This window comes from Heptranchias perlo, chromosome 25 (assembly GCF_035084215.1).
Source record: "Heptranchias perlo isolate sHepPer1 chromosome 25, sHepPer1.hap1, whole genome shotgun sequence".
Lineage (NCBI taxonomy): Eukaryota > Metazoa > Chordata > Chondrichthyes > Hexanchiformes > Hexanchidae > Heptranchias > Heptranchias perlo.
This window is the reverse complement of record NC_090349.1, coordinates 13778032-13796894: the sequence shown is the minus strand read 5'-3', so window position 1 is coordinate 13796894 and position 18863 is coordinate 13778032. Positions and strand designations below refer to the sequence as shown.

General features: G+C 42.2%; 2 protein-coding genes across 4 annotated transcripts in view; both read right to left on the bottom strand.

The window, feature by feature from the left end:
- The window catches only part of acads (acyl-CoA dehydrogenase short chain), a 123969-nt gene extending 123332 nt beyond the window's left edge, over positions 1-637 (bottom strand). For 2 of the 3 annotated variants that reach the window (XM_068005661.1, XM_068005662.1), the window contains exon 1: positions 545-637. In XM_068005661.1, the coding sequence (XP_067861762.1) occupies positions 545-581 (37 nt within the window). In that variant the 5' untranslated portion in view covers positions 582-637. Of the gene's footprint in view, positions 1-186; positions 515-544 lie in introns of those variants that run through there. The other variant, XM_068005663.1, reaches the window with a different exon arrangement.
- Positions 638-10927: 10290 nt separating this feature from the next.
- Positions 10928-18863, bottom strand: part of unc119b (unc-119 lipid binding chaperone B) — a 51178-nt gene continuing 43242 nt past the window's right edge. Inside the window, exon 5 of the mRNA XM_068005660.1 lies at positions 10928-16411. Coding sequence (XP_067861761.1) covers positions 16299-16411 — 113 coding nt within the window. The 3' untranslated portion in view covers positions 10928-16298. The remainder of the gene's footprint in view (positions 16412-18863) is intronic.

Genomic DNA, 18863 nt, shown 5'->3' with positions numbered 1-18863 from the left:
GAGGACAAAACGTACAACCTCGTCGCACTGTTGCCCGTTTCGCACAGTTCAAGTAGATATGAAGATGTAATTTGTTCAGCCTCGAGCTGTAGTAATTTCTTAGTTTGTCTACATAATAACAATGACTACATTTCAGAAGTAAATCACTGATTATGAAGATCTTTGGAAGTGGCTATGAAAATGTACCTTCTTTCTAGTGAAAATAGCGCCTCCCATTACTTTATTCAGTAAAATCCTCGTGACAACGCAGCATTTGTTCACAGAAACCTCCTATTGGTTGTAATCTCATGGGGGGAGGGGATATCTAAACTTTGTAGCTCCTTTCACAGCCTGGATGTCAATAACTTTTAATGCCGGTGATGGAGGCCAGGCCCTGGGATCAGTCAATGGGTGAAAGGGCAACACTCAGTTGAGAGCAGTAGCCGCTTCCTGCTCAAGTGATTCCCCCGCAATGTGCTCGGTATCCGCGACAGATGAAGCGCCAGGTTGGGGTTGGCCATAGGTTCCCCCCTCCATTTACAGGTGTATCTCTTGTTAAACTCACTCGTTGCTCTGGTGACTCTCCACAGCAGCGAACCCATCCCTGCCGGCGCCGTGTACGTCCTGCACTGCGTCCCCTAACCGCTCCGCCCCACGCCGCTGCGTTCCGTCCCGAAACCCCACTCGAACACTTCGACCCGGAGAGGCTGGCGATTGTCGTGCTTGGTTTGGCAACCTCTGTTCTGATAAAGAAATGTTTTATTGTTGCAAACATTTACTATGCATTCATTTGTAAAACAAAAAGCCAACGATTTCTTATAGTTTGTGCACTGGAGGTGCAGGTTGAATAACTTCTTCCAGGGGACTGAGGGAGTGATTTCCAATAATTGAAATATTGGGCTAGAAATCAAGGTCACCGAAGCTCGTCCGAATTAAATTAACGAATTTACTTACTGAGGGCTCTGTAGCATCAAATTCCTTCAACTTGAACTTTAAAAAAAATGTCAACCCAGCCTCTGAGCAGTGTGAGTTGCCCTGTGGCTGGAAAAGTCTGTGAGAAGACTTACCCATAAAATCTGTCAGGAAGAGAAGTCAAGCCCACAGATTCAGGCGCATTCATTCAAAGTTAGTATTCTGTATGTCATTAAGAAAAATTACAATTTTTATTTGCAAATAAAAAGCCAAACAAATAATTAAATTAAAGAGACAGAGGGAAAAGTAAAAAAAAAATTTTTTTTAATTTTTAAAAATGTTTGTTTTAATGACCAAAAACGATTAAAATAAGGAGTAATGATACTCCACATTTAAAAAAAATTAACTTTTAGTTGTTTGGCAGTCATTAAGACTTAGCGCGTTGTTAAAACTTGGTTTCGACCTGGTATTTTTAAGCGTAGCTGTTTGGTGGCAAAATTAGTTACTTTCCAGCTGGGCAGATAACCAAGTTGGTGCTTTTTCAATGATTTCTCTGACTGCAGCATGCGATGACCCTTTAATTCGAAGCTGTCATATTGCCTGCAAACCACTTGAAGCAAGTTCCAGATTTCCACCTTACACTGCGCATGTGCGAATGCGGGAACTTGCTCTGTCAATTCGCCACTAACAATGCAGAGCAAAGGTGAGCTCCTCCGTTATTTCGGAAGCGATTTCTGGCCCATTGTTCTTTCAAGCAGCATTGCAACAGGTTATCTGTAAAGCGCCTTTTAAGAACCTTTTTAACGCATTTGTAAAGAAGGCCATGCAATTGATGGGTTTAAAGAGAATCTGGTCACTTTCAGGGAGATTCTAAGGAATGTTCTGGCTGAGGTTGGGAAAAAGGTGAAAAAAAGTCCACAGGAACGTTCTGGGATTGTACTTCCAATGGCCATCTCAAAGAATAAGAAATTCAGCTTTGATGCATTTTTTTTTGGAGAAATGTTTTCTGTGTTTAACTCAAAGTCAAGACAATTTGAGGTGTATGATCTCGTGGCCATTACAGAGACGTAGTTGCAAGGTGACCAAGGTTGGGAGCTAAATATTCAGGATTATTTAACATTTCCGAAGGATAGGAAAAAAGGTAAAGGTGGGGGGCTAGCTCTGTTAATAAAGGGTGAAATTAGTATAATAGTGAGAAATGATCTTGGCTCAGAAGATCAAGATGTTGAATCAATTTGGGTGGAGGTAAGAAATAGCAAGGGAAAGAAATCACTGGTGGGAGTAGTGTATAGGCCCCCTAACAATAGCTACACTGTAGGCCAAAATATAAATCAGGAAGTAAGGGGAGCTTGTAAAAAAGGTAATGCAATAATCATGGGCGATTTTAACTTTTACATAGATTGGACAAATCAAATTGGCAAAAATAGCCCTGAGGAGGAGTTCATAAGAGTGTATTAGGGACTGTTTCTTAGACCAATACGTGGGGGAACCAACCAGGGAACAGGCCATTTTGGATCTGGTAATGGGTAATGAAACAGGATTAATTAATGATCTCAAAGTAAAGGATCCCTTGGGAAGCAGTGATCATAACATGATAGAATTTTACATCCAGTTTGAGAGCGAGGATCTTGGGTCTGAAACTACTGTATTAAACTTAAATAAGGGCAATTATTACCTTGTTAATGAGGAATCTATCTAACTCAGCCTTAAAAATATTCAATGACTCTGCCTCCACCGCTCTCTGGGGAAGGGAGTTCCACAGACTCACGACCCTCCAAGAGAAAAAATTTCTCCTCGTCTGTGTCTTAAATGGGAGACCCCTCAAATGGCAGAGCAGGCTCGAGGGGCTGAATGGCCAATCCTGCTCTTAATTTGTATGTTTTTTAAACTGTAGCACCTAGTTCTGGTCTCTCCCACAAGGGGAAACATCCTCTCAGCATCTACCCCTTCTAGTCCCCTCAGGATCTTACATGTTTCGTTAAGATCACCTCTCATTCTTCTAAACTCCAGTGTATACAGGCCCAACTTGTCCAACCTTTCCTCATAAGATAACCCCCTCATCCCAGGAATCAGTCGAGTGAACCTTCTCTGAACCACCTCTGAAGCAATTATGTCTTTTCTTAAATAAGGAGACCAAAACTGCATACAGTATTCTAGATGTGGACTCACCAATGCCCTGCACAACTGTAACAAAACATCTCTACTTTCATATTCCATTCCCCTTGCAATAAATGACAACATTCCATTTGCCTTCCTAATCACTTGCTGTACCAGCATACTAACTTTTTGTGATTCATGTTCTAGGACATCCCGATCCAAAAATCTATTAATCTCAGCCTCGAACATATTCAATGACTCAGCTTCCACAGCCCTCTGGGGTAGAGAGTTCCAAAGATTCACAACCCTCTGCATGAAGAAATTCTTCCTCATCTCAGTCTTGAATGGCCGACCCCTTATCCTGTGACTATGTCTTCTAGTTCTAGACTCTCTAGCCAGGGGAAACAATCTCTCAGCATCTACCCTGTCAAGCCCCCTCATAATCTTATATGTTTCAATGAGATCACCTCTCATTCTTCTAAACTCCAGAGAGAATAGGCCCATTGTACTCAACCTCTCCTCATAGGACAACCCTCTCATCCCAGGAATTAATCTAGTGAACCTTCATTGAACCACCTCCAGGGCAAGTATATCCTTCCTTAGAAAAGGAGACCAAAACTGTATGCAGTACTCCAGGTGAGGTCTCACTAAAGCCCTCCACAACTGTAGTAAGATTTTCTTACTCTTATACTCCAACCCCCTTGCAATAAAGGCCAACATGGCATTTGCTTTCCTAATTGCCTGCTGCACCTGCATGCTAACTTTGTGTGTTTCTTGTACGAGGACACCCAAGTCTCTCTCAACACCCACATTTAATAGTTTCTTACCATTTAAAAAATATTCTGTTTTTCTATTCTTCCTACCAAAGTGAATAACCTCACATTTCCCCACATTATACTCCATCTGCCACCTTCTTGCCCACTCACTTAATCTGTCTATATCCCTTTGCAGAATCTTTGGCCCCGAGATTAGAGTGGAGGCAGGATGGCAGCAGGGGGGTGGAATTGGCGCATGGGTAACCCGACCAATAAAAATTGTCCGTTTCCCACGCCATCGTGATTCAATTGGTGCCACTTAACGGCTTCTAGGTTTGCCATCTGAAAGCTAGGCAGCGGGCGAACTGCACCCGCATCACAGGCTGTCAGGTGGAGGAGCTCTATTTAAAGGGGCAGTCCTCCAATGGCTGCTCCTGGAGCAAACACCCACACACCACAATGGAGCAGCACAGGGGCAAGGTTCATTGATGCCTCACTCCAGGTGCTACTGGATGGGGTGAGGAGGAGGAGGGATCTATTTTACCCGGCAGACGGGAGAAAATGACCTGCCTCTGCTACCAAGGCCTGGCTCGAGGTGGCAGAGGAGGTCACCAGCAGCAGCAACATCTCGCACACATGGATCCAGTGCAGGAAGCCTTCAATGACTTAATTAGGTCAGCCAAAGTGAGTACACTTACTGATTCTCCTACATTCCATGCTGCACATCACCCCCCCACCTACCCACCGCCACCGCCCCCCCCCCCCCCCCAACTCATTCTGCACTGCCAACACTATCACATCACTCCTCACAATCACTTAAGGCTCATCCTCAACTTACCTGCACTTCCTCACCTCCCCACTAGTCACCCCCACTACCACTCAACCCAATCCTCATCCAATGTCTCTGTCTCATACTCACCCTCTGATGCATCTCTTTCATGGTCAGCCTCACCCAAACCAATGCATTCATCGGTTGGCCACTTCACCATCACTCACATGTCTGTTCTTTCTCCCCTTCTAGGATGATGTGGAGATGCCGGTGATGGACTGGGGTTGACAATTGTAAACAATTTTACAACACCAAGTTATAGTCCAGCAATTTTATTTTAAATTCACAAGCTTTCGGAGATTTTCTCCTTTCTCGGGCAAATGTTTCAAGAGCTCCTTGAAGCCTACGCATTTATACATATTGAACAATACATGGTGTTTACAGACTGCCCCTGCAACTGCCCGTTGCCAAGGCAATCACCGTGTTCAGACAGAGAGGTGTCATCTGCAGAACCCCCGAATACACATTCAACAAAAAAACAAACAGGGAAAAAAAAAAGAGAAAAAAAAACAGAGAGAGGCAGAAACATCCGGAAGGCAGAGAGAGCCAGCAAATGACCCATTATATTAAAAACAGATAACATTTGTTCGCTGGTGGGGTAACGTGTAGCGTGACATGAACCCAAGATCCCGGTTGAGGCCGTCCTCATGGGTGCGGAACTTGGCTATCAATTTCTGCTCGACGATTTTGCGTTGTCGTGTGTCTCGAAGGCCGCCTTGGAGTACGCTTACCCGAAGGTCGGTGGATGAATGTCCATGACTGCTGAAGTGTTCCCCGACTGGGAGGGAACCCTCCTGTTTGGCGATTGTTGCGCGGTGTCCGTTCATCCGTTGTCGCAGCGTCTGCATGGTCTCGCCAATGTACCATGCTCTGGGGCATCCTTTCCTGCAACGTATGAGGTAGACAACGTTGGCCGAGTCACAGGAGTATGAACCATGCACCTGGTGGGTGGTGTCATCTCGTGTGATGGTGGTATCTGTGTCGATGATCTGGCATGTCTTGCAGAGGTTACCGTGGCTTCTAGGATGAGAGCACAAAATGCACGGGAGAGGGCTAGGACCGGAGGGGGGTCACAACAAATCGTCGTCCTCACAGAGGCGGAGCAGGAGGCGCTGGAGCTCAGCCGAACTCTTGAATGCCTGTCCATCGGGGACGCCGAGACTGGCACCCCACAAACGTCTGGTGACACAACTTTAACATTCAGCACACACAATATGAATTGATGTTAAAAGGCCTTGCCATCTTCAGCACCTCACTATGCTCATCGCAACATGACACATCTGCGATGATGCTTAATATTGCCTTCTATTCTCTTACAGGGCCTTCAGTGACTGCTGTGACAGCAGAGGGGGATTCCTCAGAGGACCTGCCGGCCTCTGAGGGTGCACCGTCACATCTTAGCGAACCATCCACTAGTGCAGATACTCACACTTCGGTGAGTCCTAGTCCTCAGTTAGTTGGCTTGGCACCTGGTGAGTTACCACAAACGTGAGCACAAGCAGACGCTGGTGGCAGGAGCAGCTGCAGAGAGTCTGCGTCGGTGGGAGCACTCCTCTCCAGGCTCTGCTCAGCTGGGCGCAGGTGCGGAACCCTGGGGGCCATCGTTTAAAGGAGAATGATCAAGGGACAGCAGCTCATTTGCAAGGTACTGGAACACGTGCCACACACTCTCTCCACAATAGCGCAGAGGATAGAGGAGTCCAACTCCTGCAAGAGTGGAACGGTGGCACAGGTACGGGAGGGAATCTCTGAGATACTGTCACAGGGACGTGAGCAACTCTTGAGATAGTGTCATAGGTAAGTGCAGGAAGGTCTGCAATGGAGAGGCGGCTAGCCTCCATTGAGCTTCAAGCACGGCTCACAAATGAGTCCATTCAGGCCCTGACAACGGCCATTCGGAATCAGGGTGAGCAACGTTCTGGCACCTTAAACAGGCAGACAGAAACTTTACAACTGGGCTTCCAAGGCATCATACATGTCCACCAAACTGTTCTCCAGCAGGGTACAGGAGTGATGTGGGCCTGGTCCAGGAGAAGCACAATGGCAAAAGGGGACATGGAAGTGGGGACGCCATTCAAAGCGCTCCCTCGTCTCACCCATTGCCTCCTTTTCAACCAGTACCCACAATGCTGCCTCCTCTCCAGGTGGCCGAGTCTGCCCCTGCACAGGTGCAGGTGGAGCAGTCTTTGGAGGGGCCCTCATGGGCTCCAAAACCTAGTGGGCGTAGGCCCAAAGCATCTAAGCAGTCAGGGCATGAACATGAGCAACCTGCCACTACCTCTGCTGCAGCCACAGGAGATGCACCACCTAGAAGTAGACAGAAGAGAATGGCGAAGGTTTTGTGAGCACGAAGGGTATGCACAAGGCTGTTTGACAGATTGTCATGTTTTTTTATTTATATTTAGTTTTTGTTAAAGTGATATTAAATTTTATGATAGTCGCCACTGCTGCCACGTCTTGCCCAATCTTGACTGGCTTTTGTGATAAGGCCCTTTCATGAGGGTCACATGAACGGTGACATTTGATGCCTCTCATTGGGTCACTTTACAGTGGGTGCATGTGTAGTTGCAGGACTGTTTTGTGCAGGGGTGGGCAGCCTGGTGTGGACGCTGCTCTTTCCAGGTGGTGTGACGACTGGACTCTTCACACTTTCTGATGCTAGGAAAACCGTTCACATATCGGTGACTCCCTAGCCTCACGAGCAGCCAGGTAAGCCACTGCTCTGCCCATCTCCTCCTCCTCCTCCTCCTCCTCCTCCATGTGGATGGCAGATGTGGATGGGGCCTCCTCAAGCAGCACCCCTCTCTGTTGTTGCCCCGTGTTCTTGTGCAGGTGCCTGTGTTGTGGAGCTGCAAGTGGCGGAAGTGCATGCCATGCCTGGCAAGGCTGGTGAGGTTGCTCGGTGAATGCAACCATGACGCCCCCCATCCTGATGGTGTAAGTTTGAGGGGGTCTGAAAAGTTGTTAAATATGTGTGAACAGAAGAATTGTGAGTGGAAAGTAAGAATTTTCAGTGAAAACACAAAGATCTTGGAACCAAAAGTTTGTGTGAAAGAACTGAGTGCCCTGCAGCAAAAACTCACCTTTTCTTCCCATCTGTCAAACATGCATTTGAATGTCCCACTGGCTGCTGGCTGAAACACGTCTGGCAGAACACGGAGTGTTTCCCACACACTGGGGATGTTTCAAAATCGGACCCCTGCCTTAATGTGGACAAAATTAAAGTACTTTAAGTATCTAAATAAGTGTCTTAACTATCATCCCGCTGACTTTAATTTCCGGTGGGACTTCCGCATTCGGGAGGCGCGCACGCACCCAGACGTGTCAATGGGGAACCCGGAAGTCTGCGGGTTGGAGCCAGGTTCCGAACTCGCTCGGGATTTGCATGATTTTCAGAGCCCCAACGCACCCACTACTTCACTGGAAAATCGAGCCCTTTGTATCCTCCTCACAGCTTACTTTCCCACCTAGCTTTGTATCATCAGCAAACTTGGATACATTACACTTGGTCCCTTCATCTAAGTCATTAATATATATTGTTAACAACTGAGGCCCAAGCACCGATCCTTGCGGCACCCCACTAGTTACAGCCTGCCAACCTGAGAATGACCTGTTTATCCCTACTCTCTGTTTTCTGTCCTTTAACCAATCCTCTATCAATGCTAATATATTACCCCCAACCCCATGAGCCCTTACCTTGTGTAACAACCTTTTATGTGGCACCTTGTCAAATGCTTTTTGAAAATCCAAATATACTACATCCACTGGTTCCCCATTATCTATCTTACTGGTTACATCCTCAAAAAACTAATAAATTTGTCAAACACGATTTTCCTTTCATAAAACCATGTTGACTCTGCCTAATCATATTATGATTTTCTAAGTGCCCGGTTACCACCTCTTTAATAATTGATTCCAGCATTTTCCCGACTCGAGGTAACGGCGTGGGAGCGGGAGGAATGCATGTGGTTATCTGGCTATGATTGGATAGATAAGAATGGAACCAGGCGAACATAGTCCCACCCAGCTGGACGATGAAGGAGAGGCATTGGCGGAGGATGGTGTGGTCAACTGTGTCAAAGGCTGCTGACAGGTCGAGACGGATGGGGAGGGATAGTTTACCATGGTCCCACAGCATGTCATGTGTGACTTTGACAAGGGCGGTTTAGTACTGTGTTGAATTCAAGACTACCTCCAGTTACTGTTTTGGTTCCTCTAGGTTAGCCAAAGTAGGGATGCTTAGCAGGCTGAAGAGAGAATACCTTGAATGGTCTTCCTCATGCCAAATTATTTCATATTCTACATGCTGCTGGAGTTAAGGCTGGATCGCATTCTGGGGAAACAAGTCGTGGGCAACAACCCCTTTTGATTTTTTACTGATATTACTTACATTGGATAACAGCAACCTACATGCTACCTCTGCTCCCATACCATTTAAAAGCTCTAACGTTAATACCTGCTTTTAAATAGCATAGGAGCAGAGATACATGAGTCAGTACGATTGTAGGATATCCTACTAATGTAGGATATTCAGTTTGCAAAACCAGTGGGGACTGCCAGATTTAGCTTTGCTCGCAACTCAGTGTGTTGCAGAAGATTTGAGCAATCAGGAATTGGAGGAAACACACACATGCATGTGCAAGAAAAGGAGGGGCTGGACATGCATCCAAAGTTCTCTATGGTGCTTGAGAAGAAACGTGGCAACTGGTGATTGTCTGACAAGATGAATAAGTCAATTTCCAGGTAACTCAAAGCACTGGAAATATCTTGGACCACCTTAGTGTAGATCTTTCATTCATGGGAGTGGACTGTCAGATAGTCAAGAGCTTCTGCAACTGATTTGTCTGCTCTGGCTAAATGTTGTGCAATGAGTGTCACATCATGGTTTAGGCACCAAAGGGCAAGCTGATTGTGTCTTGAGAGGGGTGGAGAATGAGTTCTATCTTGTCTATTGACATACTGGATGGCCTTCGTGTTGTCCGACATGCCAACTTGCTATGCTTCAGAGCTTTAATTTTTTTTGCGATTAACCCTAACACTATCTCCTGGTGATTCACGTGCCCGATGGATTTCTCTGTGCTCCACCCATCTTGACCCCATACGTCTTGAAGAGGAGGTCCCCACTTGAGCAGGGACGTGTCCATTGCCACAGTCGGTTGAGGATGTGATGGCTGCAGGAGAACCTCATGAAGGACATTGTGTTCAGAGGGCCATCACTTAAATTCCAGTGCAGAGACTTGGTCCATTCCCACTCACTGAGGTAACGGATAACACAAAAGAGTTACCACAAATGCTTTTGACAAAAAGAGCAGAATGATGTTCACAGAGTTGGAAGGCTGCTATTATCACATACTTAGCAAATACAAAGTTGAAAATCAAAAATCTTTATTACTATTCCTTTGTGACAAAATAACATTTTATACAAACAAGCCACCTATCACTTTAGAACATGAAAAATTGAAGACGGGGTGTTACAAAATACAGTTCAACATTCTAATGCAATTACAAAGCATCAAGTCACAAATGTGAATTTATGCATCTTACATTTCCTGTGAAAATATTAAACAAATTATCAAGTTCAAAAATATAAGATTTACTCAGCGACATTTATTACCCTTCATAAAATACCCCAAAATGCATTTCTCCTCACCAACTCAATTTGGTACTAATATGGAATGGACTATGGGTTGAGGAAGCAGTGAAACATTTAAAAAAACTGTGCAAGATACACCTGAAACACTATGAACACATTAGGGATGAGATTTGGATGTAAATACCAGAACCGTTGCACCACAACACCACCATGCAAATTTCCAAACTGCTTTACTTTGCATACATTCCCAAACACTTCTAGGAGCCGAGGCTTGTTCAAATGTATATTTTCATTTTTATACAGTATTGTTGGAAACCACCCCAAAATAGATTACTTTTTTTTAAAAATGAACTTTACATACAATTTGAAAGCCTCAAATTTCAGGGCAGAGGATTCACACAAATAAGACAAATTGCATACATTGACCAGTACTCCATTCTCAGAATGCAGTAACAGTAAATTATGAAAAGGTTAATTGCTCCCATTTGGTGTAACAGAACTCATCCAAATTCAATCAGCACATGCCGAGGAACGGGAAATTCACAGGGACAAGCTTGGTACCACAAGACTCTCCTACCCACAGAAACAACAGCACTTCATGTACACAGCATTTCACCCCTACTCAACCACAGGGTCAGCAATGAAATCACAGCTCACAGCTGCCATAACAGCCACGCTCACACTCTCTGCTATACTCAAGTAATCCAATTGACTGTCATCAATTATTGGTCACAAGAACAGAAATTACAACAGGCAACCTGAGAGAATTTCACTTCTATTTATTTCATCAAAAGCCTAGACCAATGCAGGAAGTGAGAAAGGTGGAAAATACAACATACGGAGGGTAACTCATCTTCCCAACAGCCAATGCTCCAGATACATTTCATGTATGACTGCAGGCCAGACAACCATTTTGGACTTTTCACTCTTGCAAGAAAACAAATTTGAACCCACTGGTATTTTTTCCCACATTCAAGCATTTTTACTCACTTACAAACAGTTTATGCACTTTTGTACTGATTCAGTGGGTGATGTATCTGGAAAACTTAGCATAGCAAAACAAGGAAGCCTGTGCGATAATGCCAATGGAAGGCTGCATCCTGAGTGTCTTGAGACAGACAAAGGAAAGCATAATGCAACCAAAAGGAACCATGTGCAAACCAAAAGCTTAGATGCTAATGGTTTTGATGGAATTCCTTTGCACTGGAAAACAGACCAAACTGGTTTCATGATTTTGCTTCCTCCTCCCAACTAATCTGTTCTCTTAAGGGCTTCGTCCCAGTATCACTAAACTTCTCAATTTGCTTCGGCTATTAAAGTGAGGTTCAGGAATCTCAGCCTGTGACCTAGAAAAATATCGGCGCTTTCAGAATTACTAGTGATGGAGCCCTTATTGAATTAACAAGTAGGAATTAGTCCAAGGGGTTAGGAAACATTTTGTTTTTTTTGTGAAACTCAAGGGCAAAGTATATTGCAAGCATCTCCATCTGATTGTCTACTTTTTCTCATAATAAAAGTAAGAATTACACAGCTTTCCTGTGGTAAGTAAAGCAGCAAGCTGGTTTTTTGAGGTCATAAGCTATAAACCATTGTATCCATGGTTCCATTCGAAGAACAATGAAAAATTGGTGTCTAGTGCTCAATTATTACATACAATTGTAATGTTCAACTGAAGTCAAAAAGCTACTGCAATACTGCCCAGGGTGTGGCATGATTACAAGACTGTCCTGTGGTGGAGCAAAGAAGTCAGCTAAGGAGACTTAAGGGTACTGTGCGTGGGAATCTCAGTAGGAGACTGAGATGCACTAACGCAATTACAGATGTGACAACCCTCACTGAATTTGCTATTTAGTTCACCTTCCTTATGTTTTTAAAGATTATTTGTCATGGCTCAGATTGGGTTCTTGCATTGGGATCACTGGCCATAACTTTATTGATCCCCTCCAAACCAAAGATTTTTTACCTTTTCTCGAAGTGCTGGCAACACAAATGCCATTAAGCTATTGCCAATCGGTATGCATAGAAAGATACCATTTCATCGTGGCAGTGACTGGGGAAATTTCCTTCATCCAGTTCAGATTTTAACCCCGATCTCAGCATATGCTGCTGGGCATACGGTTACTCTAAAAAAACAATTCACAACTACATGCCTCAGAAATACTATAAACTGTTGAATTTTCAGATTTCTCTCTTCCAGATAGATGTCAACATTAGAACATGAGGAAAAAAGTGGTCCAGTGAGGAATGCTTTTGTCATTGGCGGGGCGGGGGGGTGGGGTATAAAGAAAAAGTGTCAAATGGCACCAACCCAAGTCTCTTAAAAGACAGATACTACTAATTTTCAAGCTGAATGACATATCTTACATTTCACAAAGGACAAGAATAAAATTAATTGGTCAAAATATGTAGTGGCAGCGTGATGGGACTGTACATGGGAATCTTATACACTCCACAATTTGAATATCAGAGTAAGTTCAACACCACTTCACATCATCCCTATACTTGGAGGGTAAATGGGTGAGAAGACCCAAACAGTCTCCAAAGTGAAGTGGAGTGAAACTCCCTCCTCTAGGAGGTCTATCAGACACACTTTTGAGTGGAAAAACGCAAACTCAAAAGTACCAGGTGAAGACAGACATCCTCAACAATATTTCCACTGCAAGTTTGGAGATTAGCACTTGGGTATACAGGATTACACTGGTTTCAATTATGCACAAACATTTCAAAATATAAACAATTATATTGGCAACTGGATGAAAGGGGATATGGGGGTGTGGGGAAGAGAGAAGAGGAGAAAAGCAGGTGCTACACATTGTGGGTCTTATTAAACAAAGCAGCCTATCATACAAGCAAAAAATGTTGCTTATGGACTTACCATTCTGACTCCTAGCATTGCCAGGTAACAGCTCTGAAATACTTTAAAGACCCACGGATTTCCTTGCCAGAGGTAGATCAGAAATCAGAAGTGTACAGCTAAAAATATAAAAAGGTGCAAAACTACAAAAGAATACCAGCTGACAGAGTAATAAAGTTCTTGTTAATTTACATAAAATACATTTTCTGTGACTTCTATCCTCTTGTCTAGTCAAACAAAAAGTGTGGTCAGACCAAAATTAACTCCTAGTTTCTATCCAAAATAAATGTACTATCAGGTGTAAAAATACTTGCTCATTACTTTTACTGTTATCTTGTGCTCGGAGCAAATCTGCAAATGTGTTTTGGATGCATTCAAACTCAGTTTCAGGAATATCTGTGAAGAGCCATGAAACCTAAATCGAACGGGGCTGGTGAAAACTACAATAGATATTTATATGAAACATGCATTTCCCAGTCTCTAAAAAAGTATTTTTCCTTCCCCTAGCCCCACCATCAAAAATAACTATACAAGATATCTTTGTTTACACCAACTGGTCAACTTCAGGTTTCATGCAATTCAGCACATGGCCCTGAAAGCAAACCACTACTTCTAAAACCTTATACCTCAGTTCAGTAGCACATTCAATCATCCACATTCAAGCTCTTGCCTTATGGTTTACTTTCCAAAAGTTCTTGCTAGGTCTTCTGTTTTTTTTTGGGGTGGATCAAGGAAAAATAAGATGGGAGGAGAGTTGGAGGGTTGGGATGGGGGAAGAACACCAAAGATTCTACAAATTTAAATTTAGTTAATGCTTTGTCAATGCTAGTGAAGTCTCAAAGTCCTAATAGGTCAAAATGTACTTGCATTTTGTTTCAAGAGGACTCCAACCATCAGAACTTCTGTTCAGTTTTTTATGTTAAAAGCAAGTGCTAATGGTATCACTGCACTACTAGCATGGAAACATCAAAGAGTCTGGAACTAAGGGAAACTACCATAATACAATTCTGGATTAATGACAATTTCTAACAATTAATCTAACCCCAACATTCAATCACATGGAGCAAGTTCAACAAATCAGTATCCCCAATATCATCAGAACTCACTGTTTAAACTAAAATATTTCAAAAATCAGCAAGAAATTATTAACATTGTTCCATTTCATCTGGAACTTGACTATTCAATGACCTGATGGCAAGATTGCCAATTTAAAAACAAAACACAATATAAACATCTTTCAGAGTCTGAATGAGGTGAAGACACTGGCAGTAGTACCTACCACATTGTCAACATGTTCAGAGATTTTTCTTTTAAGAAAATCAACCAAGTGCCAAATGGCCTCCCTAATATGTTCAACAAATATTCTAAGAGCCCACCCAACAAGATATTATCTAAATTTACAAAAAAAATGTGTTCACAGGCCAAATGCAAGCATCTCTACATCTGAACTAACACTGGCATTCCTTACTCAATTGGCATTCAAATCACTCCAAAGCAGCTTCTTTCTGATCCATTACTGAAAAATGGAGACAACATCAGACTCTACTGTGTCCGGAATAATATCATTGCAAAGAAACTTCATGGATCTAAGTAACTGTGATAGACTTATGTGGCATTCGTGCTCTAAACTTTGAAATTAGAATCACAAGTGGAAGAACCAGCAAAGTCTGCCATTAGTTCTGAGAATCCATAGGTTTAGAAATCATGGCTTTTTTTTCACTACAAGCCAAGTCATAAAAGGTTGAGCAGTAATCAAAGATAATGCTTTAGGACTCTTACTATAGAAGTAACAATGGGACAGGGTTTTAGATGGAAACACCAAAAATGGTATGTAAAACTATACCATGTGTGCCTAAATTAGCTTTTACATTTCTTACAATTTAAAGCAGCCAAAGCCTGAGAAATCTGGAGTTATTTCATTTCATCTAATGGTGCCTTTAACATAAGGAAGGCAGTTATATTTTTCCCTAATCACTTATAATATTGGTAAATACATTCAAGTCATGTCAATGTAACTATATGGTATCAGTCATGTTCAAGCTGTAGTCCAAAATAAAATGTCAATTTTAGCAAATTCTGACCACTTTCTTGGCAGACTGTGCCCCTTATTTCCAACTTTTCTGGCTTGTAAACTATGGTGTATCATCTCATGGAATTAGACAGGAGAATTTTGCAAGTTAGAAAGGAAATAAAAGCAGTTAATAAATACTATTACATTGCAGCTTCTGATACAAAACTTCAAAGGTGGTCCTTGGATTGAGATGTATACTTTCATATATCACAACTTGGAAGTATTATAGTTTTTCCTGGACAAATATTCGTAACTGATGTAGAATATAGGGAAAGTAAATAAACCCAGGAACCTTTGGGGGTTCACAATAGGTTCTACACTCTAGTTTAGAATATCCCAAACCACAAAAACTAGATTTCTCTGCAAATTAATCTCCATAAAAGTTTTAAACGATGCGCTAATTTTGTCACCCACACCTACCAATTCATGTCATGAAAAAGCACATATCGACTGAAAAAGGATCATAGCTAAAATTTTAGATTGGCCTACGATGGTTGATGTGGAACCCAGCATAACCATGTTTTGTGAAGATTTTTTTGAAATGAGAAAAAAAAACACAATTTTGCAAAAATCTTCGCATCTAATCCTCTGAGAAGACTTATTAAACTGTAGCTGGTGATAAATATGTAACATTCAATGTACATTTTCAAGTTCAGTCTTGGATACTGCTCCATTTCTTCCCTCTTGTTTTGCAAAATGAGCAGATTTGAAGTACTGCAGCATGGTCACCAAGTAAATGTAATTTTTACATGCACTATAATAGAAAGAAGGTTAGCTAGGTGCCCTGTATCCATTTTTGTTTAAATGGGGAATAATTTGGTCCTCTAATCAAATGACCTCTAGTGTCTTCCACCTGTACCCAAACATAGTGCAAGGCCATGTTCACACGCAGTGGCATGAATCTTTTACTATAAATACAAAGAAAATATGTCCTTTTTTATGAGGAATCTTTCATCACAACTAGGCATTCATCTTAGGTATAGGTAACCACTACATAATGTATATGGGTGGAATTTCCAACTCAAAGTCTCAATCGCCTCAGCCACTAGAAAGCTTAACTGAATTTTTTTCCCCTCTAGTGCAGAATGCATAGAAATGATAAAAGATAATTAATTCACACAGCCAAAAAGCCACCCTCCATCATCAACGCAGGCTTAGACTGAATGGGCTGTGTCGCTGCTGAAATGTATATATTTCACACAGTTCCACTACTGTCCTCCATTATAGGCGTAATCTGCCTTGTTGTGCATGATCAGCTTGCCGTCCACAAAGTAAAAGCTGTCAGACCTTGTATCATAGGGATTATCCACCATCTCCTGAACTGCAAAGAGAGAGAATGTACAAATTAGCATTCTAATAGAAGCTCACTGAAAATATTAAAATTTCAAAATGAAATTTTAATATTTTGAACCTAAAAATTTAGGAGAAGGCACATCAATCATTTACTACCATAGAAGGTTACAGCACAATAGTAAGCCATTAGGCCCATCTATGTCTGTATTGGCTCCTTGCTAGAGAAATCCAATAGTAATCCCACTGCCTTACTCTTTCCCCATTGCCATATTTAAAATGAAAAGCCTTCTACTCGTTCATCCCTCCTGATGGATTTCCTTGATCTTTCGTCCTAACTCTGCTCAACCAATGAAAGGTCCATTATGTTCTGCTCCTACATTAGTCATGCAAAGAGCTCGCATACCACTGGAACTATTGGAGTCTTTATTTTTAGCTTTGAGATCACATTTTATTTTCAATTTACATTCAAGTTTATTCAGGAAATGCTCTGAATGATCCTAGTTGCACTAGAAATGTATAGAAAGTAAATTATGCAGATGGTGAATAGTCTAAAACCTGTGATGAGGATTCAGTCCTTAGAGCTATTTCATAAGCACAATCTACAAAATGGCTATTCAGTCTATCAGACTTGTTCCTTGCACAGAACATGCACGATCTGCCCCCATCAAGTAACTTTACCTTAAACCAACACAGGCAAAAATTCCAACAGAAATTTTTTGTATCATCACCTTAAAGAATTTTGTACCTTTGCACAGCCATTTTGATCAGATGATCTCCCCACCCCACTATATATTAAGCGTCGTTCTGAGCTGCATCCTTTTTGTTTTCAGGCTGGAGAAGACAGCGGAGATGCAAATATGTATAGTGAGAGAACGTAAATATGAACACCCCTGAATTATAACACATAGCCCCTAGCAGTGTCAGCTCAGAAAGGTCAGGCTGCCAAAAAGATCTGTACGTAAAGGTTGCAAAAGAAGCAAAGAATGTTCAGAACCATAATTACAATAGATAATACAACACTCCTTATTGGTTCAACCTGTCCATACAACAGAATTGTACCAAACTAGTGAAGAAACATGAAGTCAGGCTGTGAAAGCACAAATGTTGAAGTAAGCTTGGAAAGGAGCAGCACCAATGCGATGAGTATCCAAAGCTCTTGGCTAAAGTCAATAATGTTTCATGAAAGGATTCAAGTTATCCCAGGTAGTTGCCTTATAGATAGAAAATGGGGACAAATACTTACTACAATCCCTGCTGAAATTGTATTTTGGGAATTTTGATTGGGGGAACTTCAGATAATTTATACTAAAATATTGCTATTAAGTTAAACTCAGCTCAGCTGAGGCTATATTCACAACATAGTGTTTGGGAATGCAGATTCGAATTCAGCAAATAAGGAATTACTCCTAATAAACACCATCTATCCAGGATGGTATTTCCCGCATATCACATCAGTTTGAGACCATGTGGTGTGTTAACATCACAGAAAGGAAACTGGATGTGATATTTTGGGGTGGCTTCATTCATGTAAACCCACCAGGGGGTGTTGCTCGAGAAGCCGACCGCTTTGTAGGGAGAGGGGGAAAGGCCGGTATGATTTGCAACTTGACTGGCCAATTCCCAAATATGGAGAGCTTGTCAAGCTTTTGACTTCCTGAGCAGCCAAGTAAGGGCGCACAAGGAGATTCTACGGAAAATCTATTCAGAGAAATTACTGATTAGAAAAGTGTACTTGAGTGTGATGTGCTTTGAACATTAAGAAATAGGACTAGGAGCCTGGTCCACCATTCAATAAGATCATGACTGATCTTCTACCTCAACTCCACTTTCCTGCCCTATCCCCATAATCCCGCAATTCCCTTAGTGTCCAAAAATCTATCGATCTCAACCTTGCATAAACTCGATAACTGAGTATCCACAGCCTTCTGAGGTAGAGAATTTCAAGGATTCACAACTCTCTGAAAGACATTTTTCCTCATCTCGGTCCTAAATGGCCAACCTCTTATGACAACCTACCAACCCGAAAATGACCCGTTTATTCCTATTCTCTGTTTTCTGTCCGTTAACCAATCCTCAATCCATGCTAATATATTACCCCCAAACCCATGAGCCCTAATCTTGTATAACAACCTCTTGTGTGGCACCTTATCGAACGCCTTTTGAAAATCCAAGTACACTACATCCACTGGTTCCCCCTTATATATCCTCCTAGCTACATCCTCAAAAACTCTAATAAGGTTAGTCAAACATGATTTCCCTTTCATAAAACCATGTTGACTCTGTCTAATCATATTATGATTTCTTAAGTGTCCTTAATAATAGATACCCGCATTTTCCCTCCTACTGATGTCAGGCTAACTTGCCAACAGTTCCCCGTTTTCTCTCTCCCTCCTTTCTTGAATAGCGAAATTACATTTGCTACCTTCTAATCCACAGGGACCGTTCTTTGTTATATTCTGTTATGATGAGCTTTACAAAAT